Source organism: Heterodontus francisci, chromosome 8 (genome assembly GCF_036365525.1).
Source record: "Heterodontus francisci isolate sHetFra1 chromosome 8, sHetFra1.hap1, whole genome shotgun sequence".
Lineage (NCBI taxonomy): Eukaryota > Metazoa > Chordata > Chondrichthyes > Heterodontiformes > Heterodontidae > Heterodontus > Heterodontus francisci.
The window spans coordinates 4753564-4778797 of record NC_090378.1 but is presented as its reverse complement, the minus strand read 5'-3'; the positions used below and the strand labels follow the sequence as shown (position 1 = coordinate 4778797).

Below are 25234 nucleotides of genomic sequence, written 5' to 3'. Positions count from 1 at the left end.
TTGCAACTATATCGCCGTTCCTTCACTGTTGCTGGGTCAAAATCCTGGAACTCTCTTCCTGACAGCACTGCAGGTGTACCTACCCCACATGGACTGCAGTGGTTCAAGAAGGCAGCTCACCACCACCTTCTCAAGGGCAATTAGGGATGGGCAATAAATGCTGGCCTAGCCAGCGATGCCCACATCCTATGAATGAATAAAAAAAGGCCATTCAGCTCCCCGATCTGTATTTTAACTCCATCTCCCCACCTTGGTTCCATAACCCTTAATCCCCTTTCCCAACCATAATACATCAATCTCAATTTTGAAATTTTTGATTAACCCCCAGCATCAATAGCTTTTTGGGAGAGTTCCAGATTTCCACTCCCCTTTGTGTGAAGAAGTGCTTCCTGACATCACCCCATCAGAGGAGATAGTTTCTCTCTATCTATCCTATCACTCCTTTAATCTTCTTAAACACCTCAATTAGATCAACTCTAAATCTTCTGAAATAAAGGGAATACAAGAAGGATAAATATTGGCCAAGACACCAGCGAGAACTCCCTACTCATCTTCAAAAGAATGCACTCACCTGGCAGGTAGTTGGGAGCTCAGTTTAATATCTCATCCAAATGACAGCATCTCTGACAGTGCAGCACACCCTCAGTACTGCCCCTCCGACAGTACAGCACTCCCTCAGTATTGACCCTCTGCCAGTGCAGCGCGCCCTCAGTACTGACCTTCTGACAAGGGAGCACACCCTCAGTACTGACCCTCTGATAGTGGAGTGTTCCCTCACTACTGACCCTCTGATAGTGGAGTGTTCCCTCACAACTGACCCTCTGGTAGTGGAGGGTTCCCTCAGTACTGACCCTCTGACAGTGCAGCACTCCCTCAGTACTGCATTGGGAGTGTCAGCCTGTATCGTATCCTCAGGACTCCGGAGTGAGATTTGAACCCATGACTTTCTGATTCAGAGGCGAGATTGCTGCCCACTGAGCCCCGGTTGCCACAAAGGGTTAAAGTTACTCAGGCCTATATTAATGGAGAAATACTTACTGCGTGCATGTGATGGACACCTGCTATTTGAACAGAACGATATATGTAAGGTACCCATGACATAAAGTTGCCCAGACCCCACCTTTAGACAGTTGACCCTTCAGACTCTCTAAATGAAATCAACTTGATTCTGTCGAAGAACAGAGGGATTTGGAGTGACACAGGATCGCAGGAAGCTTCTGTGGCTGTTCTGAAAAAAAATTCTAATGGAATTCTAGGTTTTATCTCAAGAGGTGTAAAATAATCAGGATCCAGTGGTTTGGTGATTCTGTAACTGGATTAGTGATCCAGAGAAGGGAATGTACTCACTGAGCAGTGGCTGATGTTACTTCTTGCGATTCCTAGGCAAGGCTGTGAGTTGGGTCTTGTTGAGAGTCTGGTGAAGATGGGCATAAAGACATTGTTTGTTGATTTTCAGGACAATGCAGAGCTGGTCACTGCCCTGCTGCACGGGGGAGCGGATATTCAGCAGGTGGGCTATGGAGCCCTCACTGCTCTTCACATTGCGACCATTGCTGCACACAACGAGGTAAGGATTTGCTCTCTAAACAACAACAGCAACTTGCCGCTAACATAGTGAAATTGGTGGTTGTGCCTCCAGCTGCCGGGGCCCTAAGATCTGGAATTCCCTCCTTAAATCTCTCTGCCTCTCTCCTCCTTTAAAATGTTTCTTATCTCTTTGACCAAGCCTTCGATCACCTGTCCTAACATCTCCTGATGTGGTTTGGTGTCAAATTTTGTTTGATAATCGCTCCTGTGGGACATTTTAGTGCATTAAATATGCTGAATAAATGCAAATTGTTGCATGTTTTATGTGTCAGTTTGTGTGTGTATGAGGAAACAGCCAGTTCCCAGACGATAAACCTTTTCTCTGTGTAGGCTTAAATTCCTGATGTTTCACTACATTACAACAGTGACTACACTTCAAAACTAATACTTCATTGGCTGTAAAGCACTTTGAAATATCCTGAGGTTGTGAAAGACGCTATAGAAATGCAAGTCCTTTAATATTTTTTATTAACCGAGCCACACAGAGAGTCCCTGATCCGATTTTCGGAGTTCCACTGAATTAGCAGATTACCACTGCAAGGGAGGCTTCGATGTTGCTAGTCAAGCGCGAGAGAAAATTTCCAGCAAGTGTCTCCATTCCTGATTGCTGATTCCCCACCAGGAACTGGCGAGCAGCTGAAGCCCAGTGAGGACAGCTGAGCTGCAATGCTGCTGCGGTCAAATAGCCTCTCCGCATTCACTGTCTAGGCTTACTGATATGCTGAAAGACAATGGGCGTCTATTAACCCAGGCACCAGGCTCCCTTGGCAAGGAGCAGAGGGCAGGAAAATTGGAAAGGGGGATGGCATAGGGGTGGTGCAGAAGTATAATGGTAATGTTGCAGCACTAGTAATCCAGAAGCCTGGACTAATGATCCTGTGACATGAGTTCAAATCCCACCATAGCAGCTGGGGAATTTAAATTAAATAAATCTAGAATTTCTTTTTAAAAAACAGCTAGTCTCAGTAATGGTGACCATGAAATTACTGGATTGCTGTCAAAGCCCATCTGGTTCACTAACATCCTTTAGGGATGAAAATCTGCCATCCTGACCCAATCTGGCGTACATGTGACTCCAGACACACAGCAATGTGGTTTAATTGCCCTCTGAAATGGTCGAGCAAGACATTCAGTTGTATCCAAGAAGGCAGCTCACCACCAATAGATGTTGGCCTTGCCAGTGATGTCCACATCCCACGACTGAATAAAAAAAACACACCCTATCCCCGTTGTGTTTCAGAACCAATAGTTACATTGCTTTACTTGTTCCCCCTTCTAATCCTCTCTGGTTACTTTCCACAGACGGTTGACATCCTATTGCAACATGGAGCCTTTGTCAATGTGCAGGATGCTGTGTTCTTTACACCTTTACATATTGCTGCTTATTATGGTCATGAACAGGTAACAGATTAACAGACCATAAGACACGGACAGAAACTTGATCATGTATCCTTTAAGAGCTGACGGTCGAATGCCGAAGTAAACAGAGTTTATCCTTGGCCACACTATCCACTGCTTGTAGCATTGTCATTTAAACTTGTATCGAACTTTGTTTAGACTTGGTGTACTGCGCACTGTCCTAATCACCATATCACCCTTGGAATACTCTGAGCAGTTTTAGCAACCACCTTATCAAAAATGTTACAGAGGCACTGGAGAAGGTGCAAAGAAAAATTCACAAGGATGGTAGCAGAGCAGACAGGTTGAAGGAAAGACTGAAGAGGCTCGGGTTCTTTTCTCTCAAAAAGTGAAGGCTGAGGGTGACCTGATAGAGGTCCTTAAAATTATAAAAAGGATTTGATCGGATCAACATAAAGAAGTTGTTTCCACTTGTGAGGAGAGACCAAAACTAGGGCCATAAATATAAAGTAGACATTGTTATGACCAGGTGAGAAAGGGGTCTAGGATTCCCTTTCAGTCTAATCTGACTGGAACAGGGTATTAATTTTAAACACACCGTGTTTTGAGCTCCCCCTTGGTGAACCCGTGTTCACCGCTTTCCAATTATAAGGCAAAGAAATCGGCACAACAGGCTTTCTTAAAGAAGAAAAGTGAAATTTTATTAAACTTAAACTCTAATTCGGTTGATGCCTATGAATACACAACATGCCCAGGCTAGCATGCATACACGATATACACATGCAAATAGAGACAGAAAGAAAACAGATGAAATAAAGTGGAAAAGTTTGAGGCAATATCTGAAGAGTTGTTGTGACGGTTCTTCAAGCTCACTGTAAAGTCCTTGTAAGTAGACCTTGCTTTGTTTTGGGGCCGAGTATATGGGGTTCATGTGTCTTCAGTGGATTCAGAGTCTTGTGAGAAAGAGATGGGAGTAGACAGGAGAGAGATCTTCTCAGTCCAGGAACAAACTGACATTCTGCCCAAACTGTTTGTACAAATTCAAAAAATTCAAGTTGCCCAGCAGGTTAGTCATGTGACTAACTGGTTTGACCATGTCCGTTTGTGTATTCGGCCATCTTAGCAGTTAACCTGGAATGCGAACTCCTCCACCTTCAATGTCTGGTGATCAAAGGTCCATTGTGGGTTGAATGTCAGGGAATGGCTGCTTTGTCCTTCCAAACACTGTCTGCTAATATGCAGATATCTTTTCCAGCCACGGCTGATCTGTTTAACAAGTCCTTTCTTCACTCCAATAACAGTTTCAAATCAACGTTCATGACAAAATTAATGTGCCTCATTCTTGGCAGGTGGGGCCTAGCATAACACTCCACACCCAGCGGAATGAAATGCGATTTGAGAAAAGCGCATTTCATTAAAAGGCTCGAGAGAAAAATGTAAGATACAGAAAAACCCATGCATTTCTCTCATTCATTCCCATTCATTCATAAATCCTAAAACTTATCACAGCCTGTCTTCTCTTGGTGCCAGTGCTGCTTTAATTGACCCCTTTTGACATCCCAATAAACATGTGTTTTTTTTGGGAAGTTTCTCTTCCGTTTGCCCATTTCCATGGCTGCCTAGGGTCTTTGTTCCTGCTGAGGTAATTTCATTTTTAAACGAGCCACTTGTAGGTGGGTCTATCCTGAACTCTCTTTCAGTGCTTTGCTGAGTCATGCAAAGGCTTTTGACTTCAGGGGATAGGTGGTTCGCTTTTTCTTTGACTGTGGAGGAGGATTCTTTGTTAATCTCCCCTTTGTCCCAGAGGACACTCCTGCCTGCAGGTATTTGTGCAGACTCTACTGCACTCCCCTGTGGCACCTCACTGAGGCATCACTGAGACATCACCCTCATGGTTGCTCTGCCCCCTAGAGGTCTTTCTTTGTCTCTGCAGGTTCCTGTAAATGCTGTTAGCAACTCTGGCGGGGTTCTTCTAGTGTCTGCATTTACATAGGAGGATGTGGGGTCTAACTTTTCACATTTTTCAGGGTTGGCTGACTGGACAGTAGGGGTTTTCATCTGGGCTTCCTCCTGGACTTCCTTTAACCTGCCCTCTTGGTCACTTTTTCCCCTTCTCTGTCTAACCTTTTGCCAGCGATGTGCCTGCCTGTCCCTTTTTGATCTCAGCGAGGGTCCCTTACAGTTCACCAGCCCTCTGCTGGAGGGTCCTCCTAACACCGGTACAGGCCTTAGGGATGCAGGTTTCACTGTAGGATGGGGTTTACCCTCAACCTGGCACATGTGGCAACTCCTGCAGTACTCCATCACATCTTTGTGGAGTTTTGGCCAGTTTAACTGCTGTCTTATGCTGGCTTTGGTCTTTCGTATACCTGCATGTACAGCCACTGTAGTCTCGTGGGCCCCTTCTTAATATTTCTCCCCGGTACCTCTGCGGCACCACTAACTGGTGAATCACTGTCCACTCCTTGCTCTCAGGTCTGTGAGGAGAACTCCATTTCCTCATCAGTACCTCATTCTTTAAATAGTAGAAATCAGGGACTCCCTCTGCTTCACTTTCAGACTGGGCAGCCTGTGCTAACTCTCACAATACTGGGTAGGCTCGCTGAGCCTCAGCTAGGGAAAATTCATTTAATTAATTCTCTGGGTCTCCTAACTTTCCAAAGAAAGTCTCAGACAGGCAGACCTCATGGTCATCTGCCTGCAGTGCCAATTCAGTCTCCTCTGGGGGAGCTGGTTTGATCATGGCCTCACTCAATACACATTCAGGGAAATTGCAGGGTCCGTCTCCTGCCACTGCCCTGTCTCTCTGACCTCCTGTGGTCTTTCTCTCACTACTGGGGGACCAACCACCTTCACCCCTGGCAGATCATTACCTAGGAACAGATCAACTCTATCCACAGGCAAACTAGGGACAATCCCTACGGTCACCAGTCCCGAAACTAGGTCGCACTCCAGGTGCACCCTGTGTACAGGTACAGGCATACACTGCCCTCCAATACCATTCACCACCATTCTGGTGTTTACTGCACTCTCTGGGGGAAAGGTCAGGCCTTTTCCCAGTAAAAGGGATCTAGTGGCCCCTGTGTCCCTGAGAATTACTATGGGCCTGCTTGCCCCACTCGAGGGGTATGGGGTTACTTTTCCTTCAGACACAAAACCCTGATAACCTTCAGGAATCCTATAAAAATTTCCTGCACTGGCAGCTGTAAGCTTCCTGGGTCTCACTCTTACTGCAGTTAAAGCCAGAACTTGTTCTGCTGTGTTTTCCATCAGCTTCCTGTCTTCACTGAGTGGGTTTAGCCTGATTAACCCTACAGGTTTTCCCTTTAGTTTCCAGCAGTCAGCTTTTAAATGGGCTGCTTTATTACAATGGAAGTACACAGGTCTCCGGGTCTCGCTCCTGTTCACAGCACCTTCCTTTTTGTCTGGAGGAGAGTTCCCTGTGTATCCTGCTTTTCTTTCTCTCCCAGGACTGCTTGGGCTCCTATCAGCTTCCCACCCTTTGTCCTTTTTGGATTTGTGGGGGTGACTAGGAAAGGTTCTCCCCTGGGAAACCGACTCATAAATTAAAGCAAATTAGGGCGGCGCAGTGGTTAGCACTGCAGCCTCACAGCTCCAGGGACCCGGGTTCGATTCTGGTTACTGCCTGTGTGGAGTTTGCAAGTTCTCCCTGTGTCTGCGTGGGTTTTCTCCGGGTGCTCCGGTTTCCTCCCACAAGCCGAAAGACTTGCAGGTTGGTAGGTAAATTGGCCATTATAAATTGTCACTAGTTTAAGTAGGTGGTAGGGAAATATAGGGACAGGTGGGGATGTTTGGGAGGAATATGGGATTAGTGTAGAATTAGTATAAATGGGTGGTTGATGGTCGGCACAGACTCGGTGGGCCGAAGGGCCTGTTTCAGTGCTGTATCTCTAATCTAATCTAATCATAATCATAATCATCGGCCAGGACGGCTGCTTGCTGGGCTCCCTGAAGCCGCTGCTCCTCCACATGGGTCTTTATGGAGAGTGGGAGAGAGTGTTTAAATTCCTCTAACAGAATTACTTCTCTGAGATTCTTGTAGCTGAGCAGTACTTTAAGAGCCCTCAGCCACTGGTCAAAAGCCAGCTGGTTACTTCTTTCAAACTCTAAATAAGTTTGATTAGCTTGCTTCTTGAGGTTTCTAAACTTTTGGCGATAGACTTCCAGTACTAAATCATATGCCTCGAGGGTAGCATTTTTGGTCAGATCATAATTTGATGAACTCTCATCTGGCAACAGGGATTAAACCTCATGGGCTTTTCCAGTTAGCTTGCTTTGTAGTAAAAGAGGCCAGGTCTGAGCTGGCCATTTTAGCTGCCTTGCCAAGGCAAAGAAACCAGCACAAACAGGCTTTCTCAGGTTTAAAGAAGAAAAGTGAAATTTTATTAAACTTAATCTCTAATTCGGTTGATGCCTACGGATACACGACGCGCCCATGCTAGCATGCATATGCGATATACACATGCAAATACAGACAGAAAGAAAACCAAAGAAATAATATGGAAAAGTCTGAGGCAATATCTGAAGAGTTGTTGTTATGGTTCTTCGAGCTCACTGTAGAGTCCTTGATTGTTGGTAGATCTTGCTTTTCGTTGGGGCTCAGTATTCTTCTAAAACCTTGTTTGCTGTAGGAGACTTTTCTCTCTTGGGGTTCATGTGTCTTCAGTGGATTCAGAGGCTAGTGAGAAAGAGATGGGAGCAGACAGGAGAGATCTTCTCAGTCCAGGAGCAAACTGACTTTCTGCCCAAACTGTTTATACAAATTTAAAAAACTCAGGTTGCCCAGCAGGTTAGTCATGTGGCTAGCTGGTTTGACCATGTCTGTTTGTATATTCGGCTATCTTAGCAGTCAACAAAGAATGCAAGCTCCCCCACCTTCAAAGTCTGGTGATCAAAAGTCCATTGTGGGTTGAATGTCAGGGAATGATCCTTTGTCCTTCCAAACACTGTCTGTTAAAATGCAAATGTATTTTTCAGGCATGGCTGAACTGTTTAACAAGTCCTTTCTTAACTCCAATAACAATTTAAAATCAATGTGACATGAGAGAGAAAGGAAGAGAAGGATGTTGATTTGGTGAGATGAAGAGGGATGGCAGGAGGCTCATGTGGAGTATAAGCACCATCATGGAGCAGTTGGGCTGAATGGCCTGTTTCTGTCCCGTGAATTCGGTGGCTTTCAATTGGATTTGGATTTACAGGGCTACAGGGAAAGGGCTGGGGAGTGGGACTAGCTAAATTCTCTTGCAGAGAGCTGACACGGAGTCAATGGGCTGAATGGCCTCCTTCTGTGCTGTAACCAAATTATGAATCTAACTGTCTGTGACAGACTCTGTGCTGGGGATGCTCTTGTTTTCCTCAGGTAACCAGGCTGCTGCTGAAGTTCGGGGCTGATGCCAATGTCAGTGGGGAGGTGGGAGACAGACCACTGCATCTAGCTTGTGCCAAAGGGTTTCCCAACATTGTCAAACTGCTGCTGACCGAAGCCAGCAAAACAGATGGTGAGACAACATAGAAAGGCTTATTTGAAAAAATAATCGCCATAATATTCATGCGATAGTAAAAGCCTTGTCTAATATGACCACATCAATAGATTTTTGGATACTAACAGAATTCAGGGATATAGGGATAGGAGGGGAATGGTGGAGTTGAAGACCAGCCATGATCTTATTGAATGGTGCAGCAGGTATGAGGGGCCGAATGGTCTGCTCCTACTCCTATTTCTTATATTCTTATGTTCACATGTGCCTGGAATGTGCAGATAGAATAAGAAGGTTCTGTAACAATTGCTCATTCCTTGTATACACCCTGCACAGATGAGAGCTCAGTGGTGATGAGGAGCACAAGATCAGGCGGTTCTAGCATCATAGGGGTCCTCAGCTAAGTGGGTCCACTGATCGGAACTGCATATTTCAGAGTCAGCCTGGGGTCAGGATGGGATTAGGGTCGGGATAGGGATTAGGGCTGGTTTCAGGCTGGGGATGAAATTCAGGATAAGGGTTGGTTCGCGGGTCGAGTCTGGGTTCATAATAGGGCGAGGGGTCGGGTCCAGGATCAGGGCCAGGTCAGGGGTCAGGTCTAGGATTAGGTTAGGTTGGGGGTCAGGTCTGGGACCAGGGTCAGCTAGGAGGTTGAGTGATCAGGTCGGGTCGGAGGTTGAGTCCGCGATTAGGTTCTGGTCCCCTGCAGCTCTCCAGTAAGTGGGCCTCCCTAACATTGTAGGGAGAATGTTGGCAGGAATGTCTAAATAAACTTCCAGTTCCTCAACATGAAGTGGGACACAGGAATTCCCACTTTCACTAGCTGCATTGCGTCAATCTAACTCACATTTTCCAGGTTTAACCTCTTCCAGCTACAATGAACTTAATATCATTTTTAAATATAATTGAAAATTCTAATAATCGAAATTCCAAACTGTGGTAATGATGGATTTCATTGTTATATCTCTAAGAATACTAACCAATGATTATCTCGAGTTAATGGAGGCCCAACCAGTCCCCAGCCACTGCCACCCTCTTCCGCCTGGCTGAACTTGTACTCACATTGAACAACTTCTCCTTTAACTCAACCCCAATCCTCCAAATAAAAGGTGTTGCTATGGGTACCTGCATGGGTCCTCGGCATGCCTGCTTTTTTTGTGGGATGTGTGGAATATTCTTTTTCCAGTCCTACTCAGGCCCCCTCCCTCATTTCTTTTTCCAGTACATTGATAACTATATCAGTGCCGCTTCCTTCTCTTGCCCTGAGCTGGAAAATTTCATTGACTTTGCTTCTAATTTCTACCCTTCTCTCACCTTCACATGGTCGGACTCTGTGTCTTCCCTTCCTTTTCTGTCTCCATTTCTGGGGCTGGGCTATCTACCAATATTGATTATAAGCCCACTGACTCCCACAGTTACCTTGACTACACTTCCTCACACCCCACTTCCTGTAAGGACTCTTTTCCATTCTCCCAGTTTCTCCGTCGCTGTTTAGATGATTTATTTATTTAGAGATACAGCACTGAAACAGGCCCTTTCGCCCACCGAGTCTGTGCCAACCATCAACCACCCATTTATACTAATCCTACATTAATCCCATTACCCTCTCACATCCCCACAATTCCCCTACCTATACTAGGTGCAATTTATAATGGCCAATTTACCTATCAACCTGCAAGTCTTTGGCTGTGGGAGGAAACCGGAGCACCCGGCGAAAACCCACGGTCACAGGGAGAACTTGCAAACTCCACACAGGCAGTACCCAGAATTGAACCCGGGTCACTGGAGCTGTGAGGCTGCGGTGCTAACCACTGCGCCACTGTGCCACCCTGATGCAGCTTTCCATACCAGTGCTTCTGATAGGTCTTCCTTTTTCCTCAACTGAGGATTCCCCCCACCTCCCATCATGGTAGCTACATCATAAAAAATACTAACCAACGGTTATCCTCATTATATCTCTAAATTAGTAACCAATGGTTATCTCTAGTTGTATCAACTGGAATACTAACCAATGGTTATCTCTAGTTGTATCTACTAGAATACTAACCTATGGTTATCTCTAGTCGTATCTACTAGAATACTAACCAATGGTTATCTCTGGTTGTATCTACTAGAATACTAACCAATGGTTATCTCTAGTTGTATCTACTAGAATACTAACCAATGGTTATCTCTAGTCGTATCTACTAGAATACTAACCAATGGCTATCTCTAGTCGTATCTACTAGAATACTAACCTATGGTTATCTCTAGTCGTATCGACTGGAATACTGACCAATGGCTATCTCTAGTCGTATCTACTAGAATACTAACCTATGGCTATCTCTAGTTGTATCTACTAGAATACTAACCTATGGTTATCTCTAGTCGTATCGACTGGAATACTGACCAATGGCTATCTCTAGTCGTATCTACTAGAATACTAACCAATGGCTATCTCTAGTTGTATCTACTAGAATACTAACCTATGGTTATCTCTGGTTGTATCTACTAGAATACTAACCAATGGTTATCTCTGGTCGTATCTACTAGATTACTAACCAATGGTTATCTCTAGACATATCTGCTGGAATACTAACCAATGGTTATCTCTAGTTGTATCTACTAGAATACTAACCAATGGCTATCTCTAGTCGTATCTACTAGAATACTAACCAATGGTTATCTCTAGTTGTATCTACTAGAATACTAACCTATGGTTATCTCTGGTTGTATCTACTAGAATACTAACCAATGGTTATCTCTGGTCGTATCTACTAGATTACTAACCAATGGTTATCTCTGGACATATCTACTAGAATACTAACCAATGGCTATCTCTAGTCGTATCTACTAGATTACTAACCAATGGTTATCTCTGGTCGTATCTACTAGATTACTAACCAATGGTTATCTCTGGACATATCTGCTGGAATACTAACCAATGGTTATCACTAGTCATATCTACTAGATTACTAATCGATGTCTATCTCTAGTCCTATCAACTAGAATACTAACCAATGGTTATCTAGTTGTAAATACTAGATTACTAACCAATGGTTATCTCTGGTCGTATCTACTAGATTACTAACCAATGGTTATCTCTGGTTGTATCTACTAGATTACTAACCAATGGTTATCTCTAGTCGTATCTACTAGATTACTAATCGATGGCTAGCTCTAATCCTATCTACTAGAATACTAACCAATGGTTATCACTAGTCATATCTACTGGATTACTAATCGATGTCTATCTCTAGTCCTATCAACTAGAATACTAACCAATGGTTATCTCTAGTTGTAAATACTAGATTACTAACCAATGGTTATCTCTGGTCATATCTACTGGATTACTAACCAACAGCTATCTCTAGTGGTATCTCCTAGATTACTAACCAATGGTTATCTCCAGTTGTATCTGCTAGATTACTAACCAATGGTTATCTCTGGTTGTATCTCCTAGATTACTAACCAATGGTTATCTCCAGTTGTATCTGCTAGATTACTAACCAATGGTTATCTCTAGTCATATCTACTAGATTACTAACCAATGGTTATCTCTAGTCGTATCTACTGGAATACTAACCAATGGCTATCTCTAGTTCATATCTACTAGATTACTAACCAATGGTTATCTCTGGTCGTATCTACTAGAATACTAACCAATGGTTATCTCTAGTTGTATCTGCTGTATTACTAACCAATGGTTACCAATGGCTATCTCTAGTCATATTTACTAGAATACTAACCAATGGTTATCTCTGGCTGTATCTACAAAATTAGTAACCAATGGTTATCTCTAATCGTCTCTACTAGATTACTAACAAATGACTATCTCTAGTCGTATCTACTAGAATACTAACCAATGGCTATCTCTAGTCGTATATACAGAATACTAACCAATGGCTATCTCTAGTCGTATATACAGAATACTAACCAAAGGCTTTCTCTAGTCGTATCTCCTAGATTACTAACCAATGGCTATCTCTAGTCGTATATACAGAATACTAACCAAAGGCTTTCTCTAGTCGTATCTCCTAGATTACTAACCTATGGCTATCTCTCGTCGTATATACAGAATACTAACCAAAGGCTTTCTCTAGTCGTATCTCCTAGATTACTAACCAATGGCTATCTCTAGTCGTATATACAGAATACTAACCAAAGGCTATCTCTAGTCGTATCTCCTAGATTACTAACCAATGACTTTCTCCAGTCATATCTACGAGATTACTAAGCAATGGTTATCTCTAGTCGTATCTCCTAGATTACTAACCAATGGCTATCTCTAGTCGTATCTACTAGATTACTAACCAATGGTTATCTCTAGTCGTATCTACTAGAATACTAATCGATAGTTCTCTCTTGTTATCTGGTGACATCAGTGAATGCTCAAGACAACGAGGACCATTCACCCCTCCATTTTAGTTGCCGCTTTGGGCACCGGGAAATCGTGAGGTACTTGTTACAAGGCAACTTTGATGTACAACCCCATGCTGTGAATATCTATGGTGATACACCTCTACACCTGTAAGTTGGCTCATTCATTTTCTTCATCATTGCCTAGATTATCATCAAAAACTAGTGGACAGGCACAAAAAATTAAAAAAATTGGTCTTGGGGTACAGTGCATATTCACCAGAATGATACAGGGATTAAAAGGGTTAAATTACAAGGACAGGTTGCATAGACTAGGCTTGTATTCCCTCGCGTATAGAAGATTAAGAGGTTAATTATTTCTGAAAATAGACATGTTGTCAAATTTTCATCTTGCACTCATCAGGACAATCCATAAGAATAGCCAATGTAAGGGAAAACAACAACTTATATCTGTATTTGCTGTATATCGTGCAAATTTATGAACGGGACTAAGGCCATCATTTTCGGCCCTGAAAAGTGCCCAGTCTACCTCAGATTACCCTGGAAGGGAAATATATCCCAAAAATTTGAGCTACAGGTGAAGCTAGATGTTTCACGCTGCTACTATGCAATAGCAACACGTGTGGTGTTCGCCACTAACAGGATGCTGCTGTCAAGCCAAAAGGTGTCCTGCCTATCTCACAAATCAGTAATGTGATATATGAATTTCAATTGAATGCCAGTGTGATGCTAGGTATATAGGCTATACATCCCAAAGATTGGCGGATCGTATCAAACAACATGTCCCTTCTGCTGTCCGCAACGGGCAAGGTATAGGCCGTACCCAACCAGCCTGTACTTGCAAAACTCAAACCACAGTGTCCAATGTTAGATGTGATTCCACAATTGGACAACATTTGCTAAATAATCCTCAGTGTGCTAAGAATTACAATCAATTTAAGATTGTCAGTAGGGCTTGCAGTGTGGCACATTTGCACATACTGGAAGCTACATATATTAATACACAGGGCCCTGTTCTTTGCAGATAGAAAGAACATGTACAAACATTGCACCTGTTTCAGCTAAACAAAATAAGTGACAGCCATTCGCTGGTTCATTCCTCAGGGCAATGCCTTGACCAATCAGAGTCAAGTTGCCTGGTTTAAATTTCAAACAAAGCTTGGCAGTTAACAGTCAGTCACCATAAACTGGTACATTTTCCATGGCAACGCTTCTACCAATCAGAGTTCAAGTACTAACCAATCAGCATTCTCTTCTCATACAGTATAAGTTGTTATTTTCCCTTATGTTGGTTATTCTTACGGATTATCCTGATGATTGCAAGATGAAAAGCTTTGGCAACATGTCGCTATTTTCAGCAATACTCAAGTTCTGTACTACCAAATGGCTATTAAGATGTTATCTAATCAAGGTGTTTAAGATGGTTCAAGGAGTTGATAATGAGATACTATTTCCTCTGATGTGAGTGTCGCTGGCCAGGCCTGCATTTATTGCCCATCCCTAATTGGTCTTGAGAAGGTGGTGGTGAGCTGCCTTCTTGAAACGCTGCAGTCCATGTGGTGTGGGTGCATGTTAGGAAGGGAATTCCAGGATTTTGACCCAGCAACAGTGAAGGAACGACGATATAGTTCCTAGTCAGGATGGTGTGTGACTTGGAGGGGAACTTGCAGGTGGTGGTGTTCCCATGCGTCTGCTGCCTTTGTCCTTCTAGATGGTAGAGGTTACATGTTTGGAAGGTCCTGTCGAAGGAGCCTTGGTGAGTCCAAAAGAGAGTTTAAAAGTAGAGCTGGGATGTTCAGGGGTGATGTCAGGAAGCATGTCTTCATACAAAGGGTAGTGGAAATCTGGAACTCTCTCCCCCAAAAAGCTGTTGAGGCTGAGGGTCAATTGAAAATGTCAAAACTGATGTTGATATATTTTTGTTGGGTAAGGGTTTGGAGGGTTACAGATCCAATTTGCATGGATGGAGATAAGATACATAGCAGCCATAATCTAGTGGCCATCAATACAAGACAGTCAGTAATCAATCCAATAGTGAATTCAGGAGAATCTTCTTTACCCAGAGAGTGATGAGAATGTGGAACCAGGGAGTGGTTGAGGTGAATAGTATAGATACATTTAAGGGGAAGCTGGATAAACACACGAGGGGGAAGGAATAGAAGTATATGTTGATAGGGTGAGAGGAGGCTTGTGTGGAGCATAAACACCAGCATGGACCTGTCGAGTTGAATGGCCTGTTACCATGCTGTAAATACTATGTAATTCCATGCAATGGCAGCAGAGGCTGGAGAGGCTGAATGACTACCTCCTGTTGCTACTTTGCTAGGTTTGCCTTTAATAGATATGAGCTGGAGCTGTTCCTGTTTTTGTTTCTCAGGGCTTGTTACAATGGTAAACTGAATGTGGCCAGCGAACTCATTCGACTATCAGGGACAGAAAGCTTGACCAAGGAAAATATCTTTAGTGAAACTTCTTTCCACAGGTAGGTTGCTGGTCACGGAGAGTGCCTGCTGCTTTGCTGCATGCTCATTGATTGTGGATTTTTTCTGCAAGCAGGAATTGCTTGAGATTTATTTTTTACCATCTTGATTGCAGCTCCTGCACTTATGGGAAGGACCTTGAACTGGTCAAGTTTCTGATCAGCCAGAATGCCATGAGCATAAATCATCAGGGAAGGGATGGACATACTGGTAAGAGATGCCACATTGTGTCAGTGGGTGAGATGCCATTTGGTAAGAAGAATAAGGAGGCAACCTATTCTTTGGACTTGTAATCCAGGGACCAGTGGGTCCACTCAGAAAGACAAAGAGTGTAGTGAGGTATTGGGGAAGGTAGCACTGTCACAGAGGACAGATGGGCACGGAGAAGGGTTAAAGTGCGTATACTTCAACGCAAGAAGCATCAGGAATAAGGTGAGTGAATTGAAGGCGTGGATGGGCACTTGGGACTACGATGTTGTGGCCATCACTGAAACGTGGATAGGTGAGGGGGAGGAATGGTTTTTGGAGGTACCTGGTTATAGATGTTTTCATAAGATTAGGAATGGTGGTAAAAGAGGTGGGGGGGTGGCATTGTTAGCTAGAAATAGTGTAACAACTGCTGAAAGAATTTTCGAGGAGGATCTGCCGACTGAGGCACTGTGGGTTGAGGTCAGGAACAGGAAAGGAGCAGTCACCTTGATGGGAGTTTTCTATAGGCCCCCCAATAGCAGCAGGGAGGTGGAAGAGCAGATTGGGAAACAGATTTTGGAAAGGAGCAGAAGTCACAGGGTAGTAATTATGGGGGATTTCAACTTCCCAAATATTGATTGGCAACTCTTTAGATCGAATAGTTTGGATGGGGTAGTGTTTGTGCAGTATGTCCAGGAAGCTTTTCTGACTCAGTATGTAGACTGCCCGACCAGAGGGGAGGCAATATTGGATTTGGTACTAGGTAATGAACCAGGGCAAGTGATAGAGCTGTTGGTGGGCGAGCACTTTGGAGATAGTGATCACAATTCTGTAGCATTCACTGTGGTAATGGAGAGGGATAGGTATGTGCAACAGGGCAAGGTTTACAATTGGGGGAAGGGTAGATATGATGCTGTCAGGCAGGAACTGAGGAGCATAAGTTGGGAGCATATGCTGGCAGGGAAGGGCACGGTCGAAATGTGGAACTTTTTCAAGGAGCAGATAGTAGGGGCCATTGATAAGCATGTCCCTGTCAGACAGGGAAGGGATGGTCATGTGAGGGAACCGTGGTTGACAAGAGAGGTTGAGAGTCTTGTTAGGAAGAAGAAGGATGCGTATATAAAGTTGAGAAAAAAGGGCACAGGCATAGCTCTGGAGGGATACAAGATGGCCAGGAAGGATCTGAAGAAAGGGATTAGGAGAGCTAAGAGAGGGCATGAAAAATGCTTGGCGGGTAGGATAAAAGAAAACCCCAAGGCCTTTTACGCGTATGTCAGAAATATGAGGATGACTAGGGGGACCGTAGGTCCGGTCAAGGACAATAGCGGGAGACTGTGTGTTGAGCCAGAAGAGATAAGTGAGGTTTTGAATGAGTACTTCTCTTCGGTATTTACGAATGAGAAGGGGTGTATTACTGAAGAGGACGGTGTGAAACAGACTGGTAAGCTCGAGGAAGTGCTCATTAGGAGGGAAGATGTGTTGGGGTTTTTGAATAACTTGAAGATAGACAAGTCTCCCGGGCCTGACGGGGTATATCCAAGGATGTTATGGGAAGCAAGGGATGAAATTGCAGAGCCGCTGGCAATGATCTTTTCATCTTCTCTGCTGACGGGGGTGGTACCAGGTGATTGGAGGGTGGCAAATGTTGTGCCCCTGTTCAAGAAAGGGAATAGGAACAACCCTGGGAATTACAGGCCAGTTAGTCTTACTTCGGTGGTAGGCAAGTTGATGGAAAAGGTGCTGAGGGATAGGATTTCTGAGCATCTGGAAAGACACTGCTTGATTCGGGACAGTCAGCACGGTTTTGTGAGGGGTAGGTCTTGCCTCACAAGCCTGATTGAATTCTTTGAGCAGGTGACCAAGCAAGTGGATGAGGGTAAACCAGTGGATGTGGTGTACATGGATTTTAGTAAGGCATTTGATAAGGTCCCCCATGGTAGACTTATGGAGAAAGTCAGGAGGCATGGGATAGTGGGGAATGTGGCCAGTTGGATTAAGAATTGGCTAACTGATAGAAGGCAGAGAGTGGTCTTAGATGGTAAATACTCAGCCTGGAGCCCAGTTACCAGTGGCGTGCCGCAGGGATCAGTTCTGGGTCCTCTCCTGTTTGTGATTTTTATTAACGACTTGGATGAGGAAGTCGAAGGGTGGGTCAGTAAATTTGCAGATGATACAAAGGTTGGTGGAGTTGTGGATACCGAGGAGGGCTATTGTCGTCTGCAAAGGGACTTGGATAGGTTGCAGTGCTGGGCTGAAAAGTGGCAGATGGAGTTTAACCCTGAAAAGTGTGAGGTCGTCCATTTTGGAAGGACAAACATGAATGCAAAATACTGGGTTAACGGTAGGGTTCTTGGGCATGTGGAGGAGCAGAGAGACCTTGGGGTCTATGTGCATAGATCATTGAAAGTTGCAACTCAAGTGGATAGGGCTGTGAAGAAGGCATATGGGGTGTTAGCGTTCATTAGCAGAGGGATTGAATTTAAGAGCCGTGAGGTGATGATGCAGCTGTACAGGACCTTGGTAAGGCCTCATTTGGAGTACTGTGTGCAGTTCTGGTCGCCTCATTTTAGGAAGGATGTGGAAGCCTTGGAGAGGGTGCAGAGGAGATTTACCAGGATGTTGCCTGGAATGGAGAATAAGTCTTATGAGGAAAGGCTGAACATTCTAGGCCTCTTCTCATTAGAAAGGAGAAGGATGAGGGGTGACATGATAGAGGTTTATAAGATGATCAGGGGAATAGATAGGGTAGACAGTCAGAAACTTTTTCCCCGGGTGGAGCAAAGCGTTACAAGGGGTCATAAATTTAAGGTGAAGGGTGGGAGATATAAGGGGGATGTCAGGGGAAGGTTCTTTACCCAGAGAGTGGTCGAGGCATGGAATGCCTTGCCCGGGGAAGTTGTTGAGTCAGAAACTTTAGGGACTTTCAAAAGGCTTTTGGATAGGTATATGGATAAAGGAGAATGATGGGGTATAGATTAAATTGTCCTTGACAGAGGACAAAGGATCGGCACAACATTGTGGGCCGAAGGGCCTGTTCTGTGCTGTATGTTCTATGTATGTTCTATGTTCTAAAAAGGGAAGGAGACTGAAAGTAGGAAACAACAGGCCAATTAGCTTAACAGCTTAACATCTGCCATAGAAAAAATGTTAGAAGCTATTATTAAAGACACTATAGCAGGGCATTTAGAAAAATTCAAGGTAATCAGGCAGAGTCAATCTGCTTTTGTGAAAGGGAAATCATGTTTAACCAATTTATTGGAGTTCTTTGAAGAAGTAACATGTGCTGTGGATACAGGGGAACTGGTGGATGTACTGTAGTTAGATTTCCAGAAGGCATTTGATAAGGTGCCACGTCAAAGGTTATTGCAGAAATAAAAGCTCATGGTGTAGGGGGTAACATATTCGCATGCATAAAAGATTGGCTAGCTAACAGGCAACAGAGAGTAGGCATAAATGGGTAATTTTCTGGTCGGCAAGATGTAACGAGTGGTGTGCCACAGGGATCTGTGCTGGGGCCTCAACATTTTACAATTTATATAAATGACTTGGATGAAGGGACTGAAGGTTTGGTTGCTAAATTTACATATGAGCATATGATCATACGAATTAGGAGCAGGAGTAGGCCACTCGGCCCTTTGAACTTGCTCTGCCATTCAATAAGATCATGGCTGAACTGATTACTCCACATTTCCACCTACCTCCGATAGCCTTTCACCCCCTTACTAATCAAGAATCTATCTACTTCTGCCTTAAAAATATTCAAAGACTCTGCTTCCACTGCCTTTTGAGGAAGAGAATTCCAAAGACTTACGACCCTCTCAGAGAAAAAAATTCTCCTCATCTCTGTCTTAAATGGGCGACCCCTTATTTTTAAATAGTGACCCCTAGTTCCAGATTCACCCATAAGGGGAAATATCCTTTCCACATCCACCCTGTCAAGACCCCTCAGGATCTTATATGTTTCAATCAAGTTGCCTCTTACTCTTCTAAATTCCAGTGGATACAAGACTAGCCTGTCCAATCTTTCCTCATATGACAGTACTGTACACAGTACTCCAGATGTGGTCTCACCAATGCCCTGTATAGCTGAAGCAAACCTCCCTACTTTTGAATTCAATTCCCCTTGCGATAAAGGATTACATTCTATTAGCTTTCCTAATGGTGTGCTGTACCTGCATACTAACCTTTTTCAATTCATGCACTAGGATACCCAGATCCCTCTGCATCTCAGAGCTCTGCAATCTCTCACCATTTAGATAATATGTTTCTTTTTTATTCTACCTGCCAAAGTGGACAATTTCACACTTTCCCACATTATACTCCATTTGCCAGATCTATGCCCACTCACTTAACCTATCTATATCCCTTTGTAGCCCCCTTATGTCCTCTTCACAAGTTACTTTCCTACCTATCTTTGTGTCATCAGAAAATTTAGCAACCATACCTTCAGTCCCTTCATCTAAGTCATTTATATAAATTGTAAAATGTTGAGGCCCCAGCACAGATCCCTGTGGCACACCACTTGTTACATCTTGCCAACCAGAAAATGACCTATTTATGTCTACTCTCTGTTTCCTGTTAGCTGGCCAATCTTCTATCCATGCCAATATATGTTACCCCCTACACCATGAGCTTTTATTTTTTGCAATAACCTTATCAAATGCCTTCTGGAAATCTAAGTACAATACATCCACTGGTTCCCCTTTATCCACAGCATATGTAACTCCCTCAAATTTGCTGATGACGCAAAGATAGGTAGGAAAGTAAGTTGTGAAGAGGACCTAAGGAGGTTACAAAGGGATATAGATAGGTTAAGTGAGTGGGCAAAGATCTGGAAAATGGAGTATAATGTGGGAAAATGTGAAATTGTCCATTTTGGCAGGAAGAATAAAAACAAAGCATATTATCTAAATGGTGAGAGATTGCAGATTGCTTCTCTCTCCACAGATGCTGCCAGACCTGCTGAGTATTTCCAGCATTTCTTGTTTTTATTTGAGAGATTGCAGAGCACTGAGATGCAGAGGGATCTGGGTGTCCTAGTGCATGAATCACAAAAGGTTAGTAGGCAGGTACAGAAAGTAATTAGGAAAGCTAATAGAATGTTATCATTTATTGCGAGGGGAATTGAATACAAAAATGGGGAGGTTATGCTTCAGTTATACAGGGCATTGGTGAGACCACATCTGGAATACTGTGTACAGTACTGGTCTCCTTATTTAAGGAAGGATGTAAATGCATTGGAGGCAGGACAGAGAAGGTTTATTAAACTAATACCTGGAATGGGGGGCTGTCTTACGATTAAAGGTTGGACAGGCTAGTCTTGTATCCACTGGAATTTAGAAGAGTAAGAGGTGACTTGATTGAAACATATCAGATCCTGAGGGGTCTTGACAGGGTGGATGTGGAAAGGATGTTTCCTCTTGTGGGAGAATCTAGAACTAGGGGTCACTGTTTAAAAATAAGGGGTCGTCCATTTAAGACAGAGATGAGGAGAAATATTGTCTCTGAGGGTCGTGAGTCTTGGAACTCTCTTCCTCAAAAGGTGGTGGAAGCAGATTCTTTGAATATTTTTAAGATTCTTGAAAAGCAAGAGGGTGAAAGATTATCCAGGGTAGGTGAGAATGTGGCGTTGAGGTTACAATCAGATCAGCCATGATCTTATTGAATGGCGGAGCAGACTCGAGGGGCCGAGTGGCCTACTCCTGCTTCTAATTTGTACGTTCGTATGGGTGGGGTACAGAATCAGAGGGATTGGGGGCGGTACCGAGATACAAATCAGTAAAAGTAGCAATGCAGGTTAACAAGGCTATAAAAAAAAGCAAATCAAGCTGCAGGGTTCAGTTTTAGATGGATAGAATTGGATAAGAGAGAAGTTATGTTAAACTTGTGTAGGACCTTGGTTAGAGCACACCGAGAACTGTGAACAGTTCTGATCTCCATCTTATCAAAAAGGATATAGGGCACTGGAGAAGGAGCAAAAAGATTTACAAGGACGATACCAGAGCTGACATGATAGGCTGCGGCTCTTTTCTTCAGAAAAGGGAAAACTGAAAGTTGACCTGATAGAGTTTCAGAATTTTGTGGAAGTATTTGACAGGGTAGATGAAAAGAAGATATTTCCATTTGTGGAGGAGACCAAAACTCAAGGCCATTAATATAAGATAGTCACTAATAAATCCAATAAATCCAGTAAGGAATTCAGGAGAAACTTCTTTACCCAGAGGGTGGTGAGAATGTGGAACTCGCTACCACAGGGAGTGGTTGAGGTGAATCGTATGGATACATTTAAGGAAAAGTTAGATAAATATGTAAGGGAGAAGGAAATAGAAGGATAGAGGGAGATGAAGTGGGGTAGGAGGAGACTTGTGTGGAACATAAACACCAGCATGGACCAGTTGGGCCGAATGGCCTGTTTCTGTGCTATAAATGCTATGTAATTCTCTATATCCAGTGGTTATACTTTAATAGGGTTTCCAGAAGCTAGTTAATAAAGCTCCATTTGAGAGACTGTTAAAGGTTGGTGGAATTATTTGCAAATTAGTTGCCTGGCATGAGCACTGGCTGGAAAAATGCTCTAATTCATGGAATTTAATAAATAATTGAAGGACAAAAATTTGCAGGACTATAGGAAAAGAGCAGGAGATTGGGACTAATTTGATCCGGCACAGACACGATAGGCGGAATGGCCTTCTTCTGCACTGTGTCATTCCATGAGTCTATGACAATATAATTGTGATCTAATAGAATAGACTGCATACAAAGGGCAGTAATTAATGAATTGGTTACTGGAACTATCTGATCAGCTAAAACCATGTTAACAGAGGCATAGAATACAAAAGCAAGGAAGTTATGGTAAATCTTTATAAATTATTAGTTCAACCCCAGCTGGAGGATTGTGTCCAGTTCTGCACACCACACTTTAGGAAGGATGTCAAGTTCTTGGAGAGGGTGCAGAGGAGATTTACTGGAATGGTTCCAGGGATGAGGGACTTCAGTGACGTGGAGAGAAGAGAAAAAGATTGGTGAAGACAAATGTAGGTCCCTTACAGTCAGAAACAGGGGAATTTATTATGGGAAATAAAGAAATGGCTGACCAACTAAATGCATACTTTGCTTCTGTCTTCACAAAGGAGGACACAAATATCATACCAGAAATGTTGGGGAACACAGGGTTTAGTGAGAGAGAGGAACTGAAAGAAATCAGTGTTAGTAGAGAAATGGTGTTGGGGAAATTGATGGGATTGAAGGCCGATAAATCCCCAGGGCTGATAATCTACATCCCAGAGTACTTAAGGAAGTGGCCCTAGAAATAATGGATGCATTGGTGGTCATCTTCCAAGATTCTATAGACTCTGGAACAGTTCCTACAGATTGGAGGGTAGCTAATGTAACCCCACTATTTAAAATGGGAGGTTGTGAGAAAGCAGGGAATTATAGACCAGTCAGCCTGACGTCAGTAGTGGGGAAAATTCTAGAGTCCATTATCAAAGATTTTATAGCAGAGCACTTGGAGAACAGTGGTAGAATCGGGCAGAGTCAGCATGGATTTACGAAAGAGAAATCATGCTTGACAAATCTACTAGACTACTTTGAGGATGCAGCTAGTAGAGTTGATGAGAGGGAACCAGTGGATGTGGTTTATTTGGACTTTCAGAAAGCTTTCGACAAAGTCCCACACAGAAGATTAGCGTGTAAAATTAAAGTGCATGGGATTGGGGGTAGTGTATTGCAATGGATAGAAAATTGGTTGGCAGACAGGAAACAAAGAGTAGGGATAAACGAGTCTTTTTCCGAATGGCAGGCAGTGACCAGTGGGGTACCGCAGGGATCTGTGCTAGGACCCCAGCTATTCACAATATATATTAATGATTTAGATGAGGGAACTAAATGTAATATCTCCAAATCTGCAGATGACACAAAACTGGGTGGGAGGGTGATTTGTGAGGAGGATGCAGAGAGGCTTCAGGGTGATTTGGACAAGTTGAGTGAGTGGGCTAATGCATGGCAGAAGCAGTATAATGTGGATAAATGTGAGGTTATCCACTTTGGTAGTAAAAACAGGAAGGCAGATTATTATCTGAACAGCTATAAACTGAGAGAGGGGAATATGCAACGAGACCTGGGTGTTCTCATACACCAGTCGCTGAAGGTAAGCATGCAGGTGCAACAGGTGGTAAAAAAGGCAAATGGTATGTTGGCCTTCATAGCGAGAGGATTCGAGTACAGGAGCAGGGATGTCTTGCTGCAATTATACAGGGCCTTGGTGAGGCCGCACCTGGAATATTGTGTGCAGTTTTGGTCTCCTTCTCTGAGGAAGGATGTTTTTGCTATAGAGGGAGTGCAGCGAAGGTTTACCAGACTGATTCCTGGGATGGAGGGACTGACGTATGTGGAGAGATTGAGTCGGTTAGAATTATATTCGCTGGAGTTCAGAAGAGTGAGGGGGGAATCTCATAGAAACCTACAAAATTCTAACAGGACTTGACAGGGTAGATGCAGGAAGGATGTTCCCGATGGTGGGGGAGTCCAGAACCAGGGGTCATAGTCTAAGGATACGAGGTAAACCTTTCAGGACTGAGATGAGGAGAAATTTCTTCACCCAGAGAGCGGTGAGCCTGTGGAATTCGCGACCACAGAAAGCAGTTGAGGCCAAAACATTGTATGTTTTCAAGAAGGAGTTAGATATAGCTCTTGGGGCGAAAGGGATCAAAGAATATGGGGGGAAAGCGGGAACAGGTTACTGAGTTGGATGATCAGCCATGATCATACTGAATGGAGTAGCAGGCTCAAAGGGCCGAATGGCCTACTCCTATTTTTTATGTTTCTATGAGAGACTGGAGAAGCTGGGATTGTGAAGAGGAGATTTAATAGAGGTGTTATAAGGGGTTTTGATAGATTATAAAAGGAGAAACTGTTTCCAGTGACAGGAGGGTCAGTAACCAGAGGACACAGATTGAAGGTAAAAGAACCAGAGAGGGAGATGAGGAGAATTTTTTTTACACAGTGAGTTTGTTGTGAACTGGAATTCGCTGCCTGAAAGGGCGGTGGAAGCAGATTCAATAATAACTTTCAAAAGGGAATTGGATAAATATTTGAAGGGGAGAAGCTTGTAGGGCTATGGGGGAAAGAGCAGGGGAGTGAGACTAATAGAATAGCTCTTTCAAAGAGCCAGCACAGGCACAATGGGCCAAATGGACTCCTTCTGTGCTGTACCATGATGCTACCTGAGGCTTCCAAAGAGCCTCTCGAAATTGACCGAACAACATTGTTAAGCATTACTGTGCTCTTGATTTATATTAAAGGTCTGCACAGTGCCTGTTACCATGGGCACATCCGTCTGGTGCAGTTCCTATTGGATAGTGGAGCTGACATGAATCTGGTGGCCTCTGACCCCAGCCGTTCCAGTGGAGAGAAGGATGAACAAACCTGCCTGATGTGGGCCTACGAGAAAGGTATGTGAGTCACTGGCATAATGTGTTTGAAGGTCTAGCTGATGCCAGCGGCAGCTCAGTCGGTAGCACTCTTCAATCTGAATCAGACGTTTGTGGGTTCAAGTCCCAATCCAGGGACTGGCTGACACTCCCAGGGCAGAACTGAGGGAGTGCTGCACTGTCAGAGGGTCACTACTGGTGAAGAGCTGCACTGTCGCAGGGTCATTACTGAGGGAGTGCTGCATAATTGGAGGGTGAGCACTGAGGCAATGCTGCGCTGTTGGAGGGGTAGCACTGAGGGAGTGCTGCATTTTCGGAGGATTGGTACTGA

General features: G+C 43.8%; 1 protein-coding gene across 1 annotated transcript in view; it reads left to right on the top strand.

Annotated features, from left to right (window-relative positions):
- Positions 1-25234, top strand: part of tnni3k (TNNI3 interacting kinase) — a 240655-nt gene that overhangs the window by 36363 nt on the left and 179058 nt on the right. Inside the window, exons 6-12 of the mRNA XM_068038016.1 lie at positions 1457-1567; positions 2890-2988; positions 8327-8465; positions 12809-12953; positions 15181-15285; positions 15399-15493; positions 24775-24924. Coding sequence (XP_067894117.1) covers positions 1457-1567; positions 2890-2988; positions 8327-8465; positions 12809-12953; positions 15181-15285; positions 15399-15493; positions 24775-24924 — 844 coding nt within the window. The remainder of the gene's footprint in view (positions 1-1456; positions 1568-2889; positions 2989-8326; positions 8466-12808; positions 12954-15180; positions 15286-15398; positions 15494-24774; positions 24925-25234) is intronic.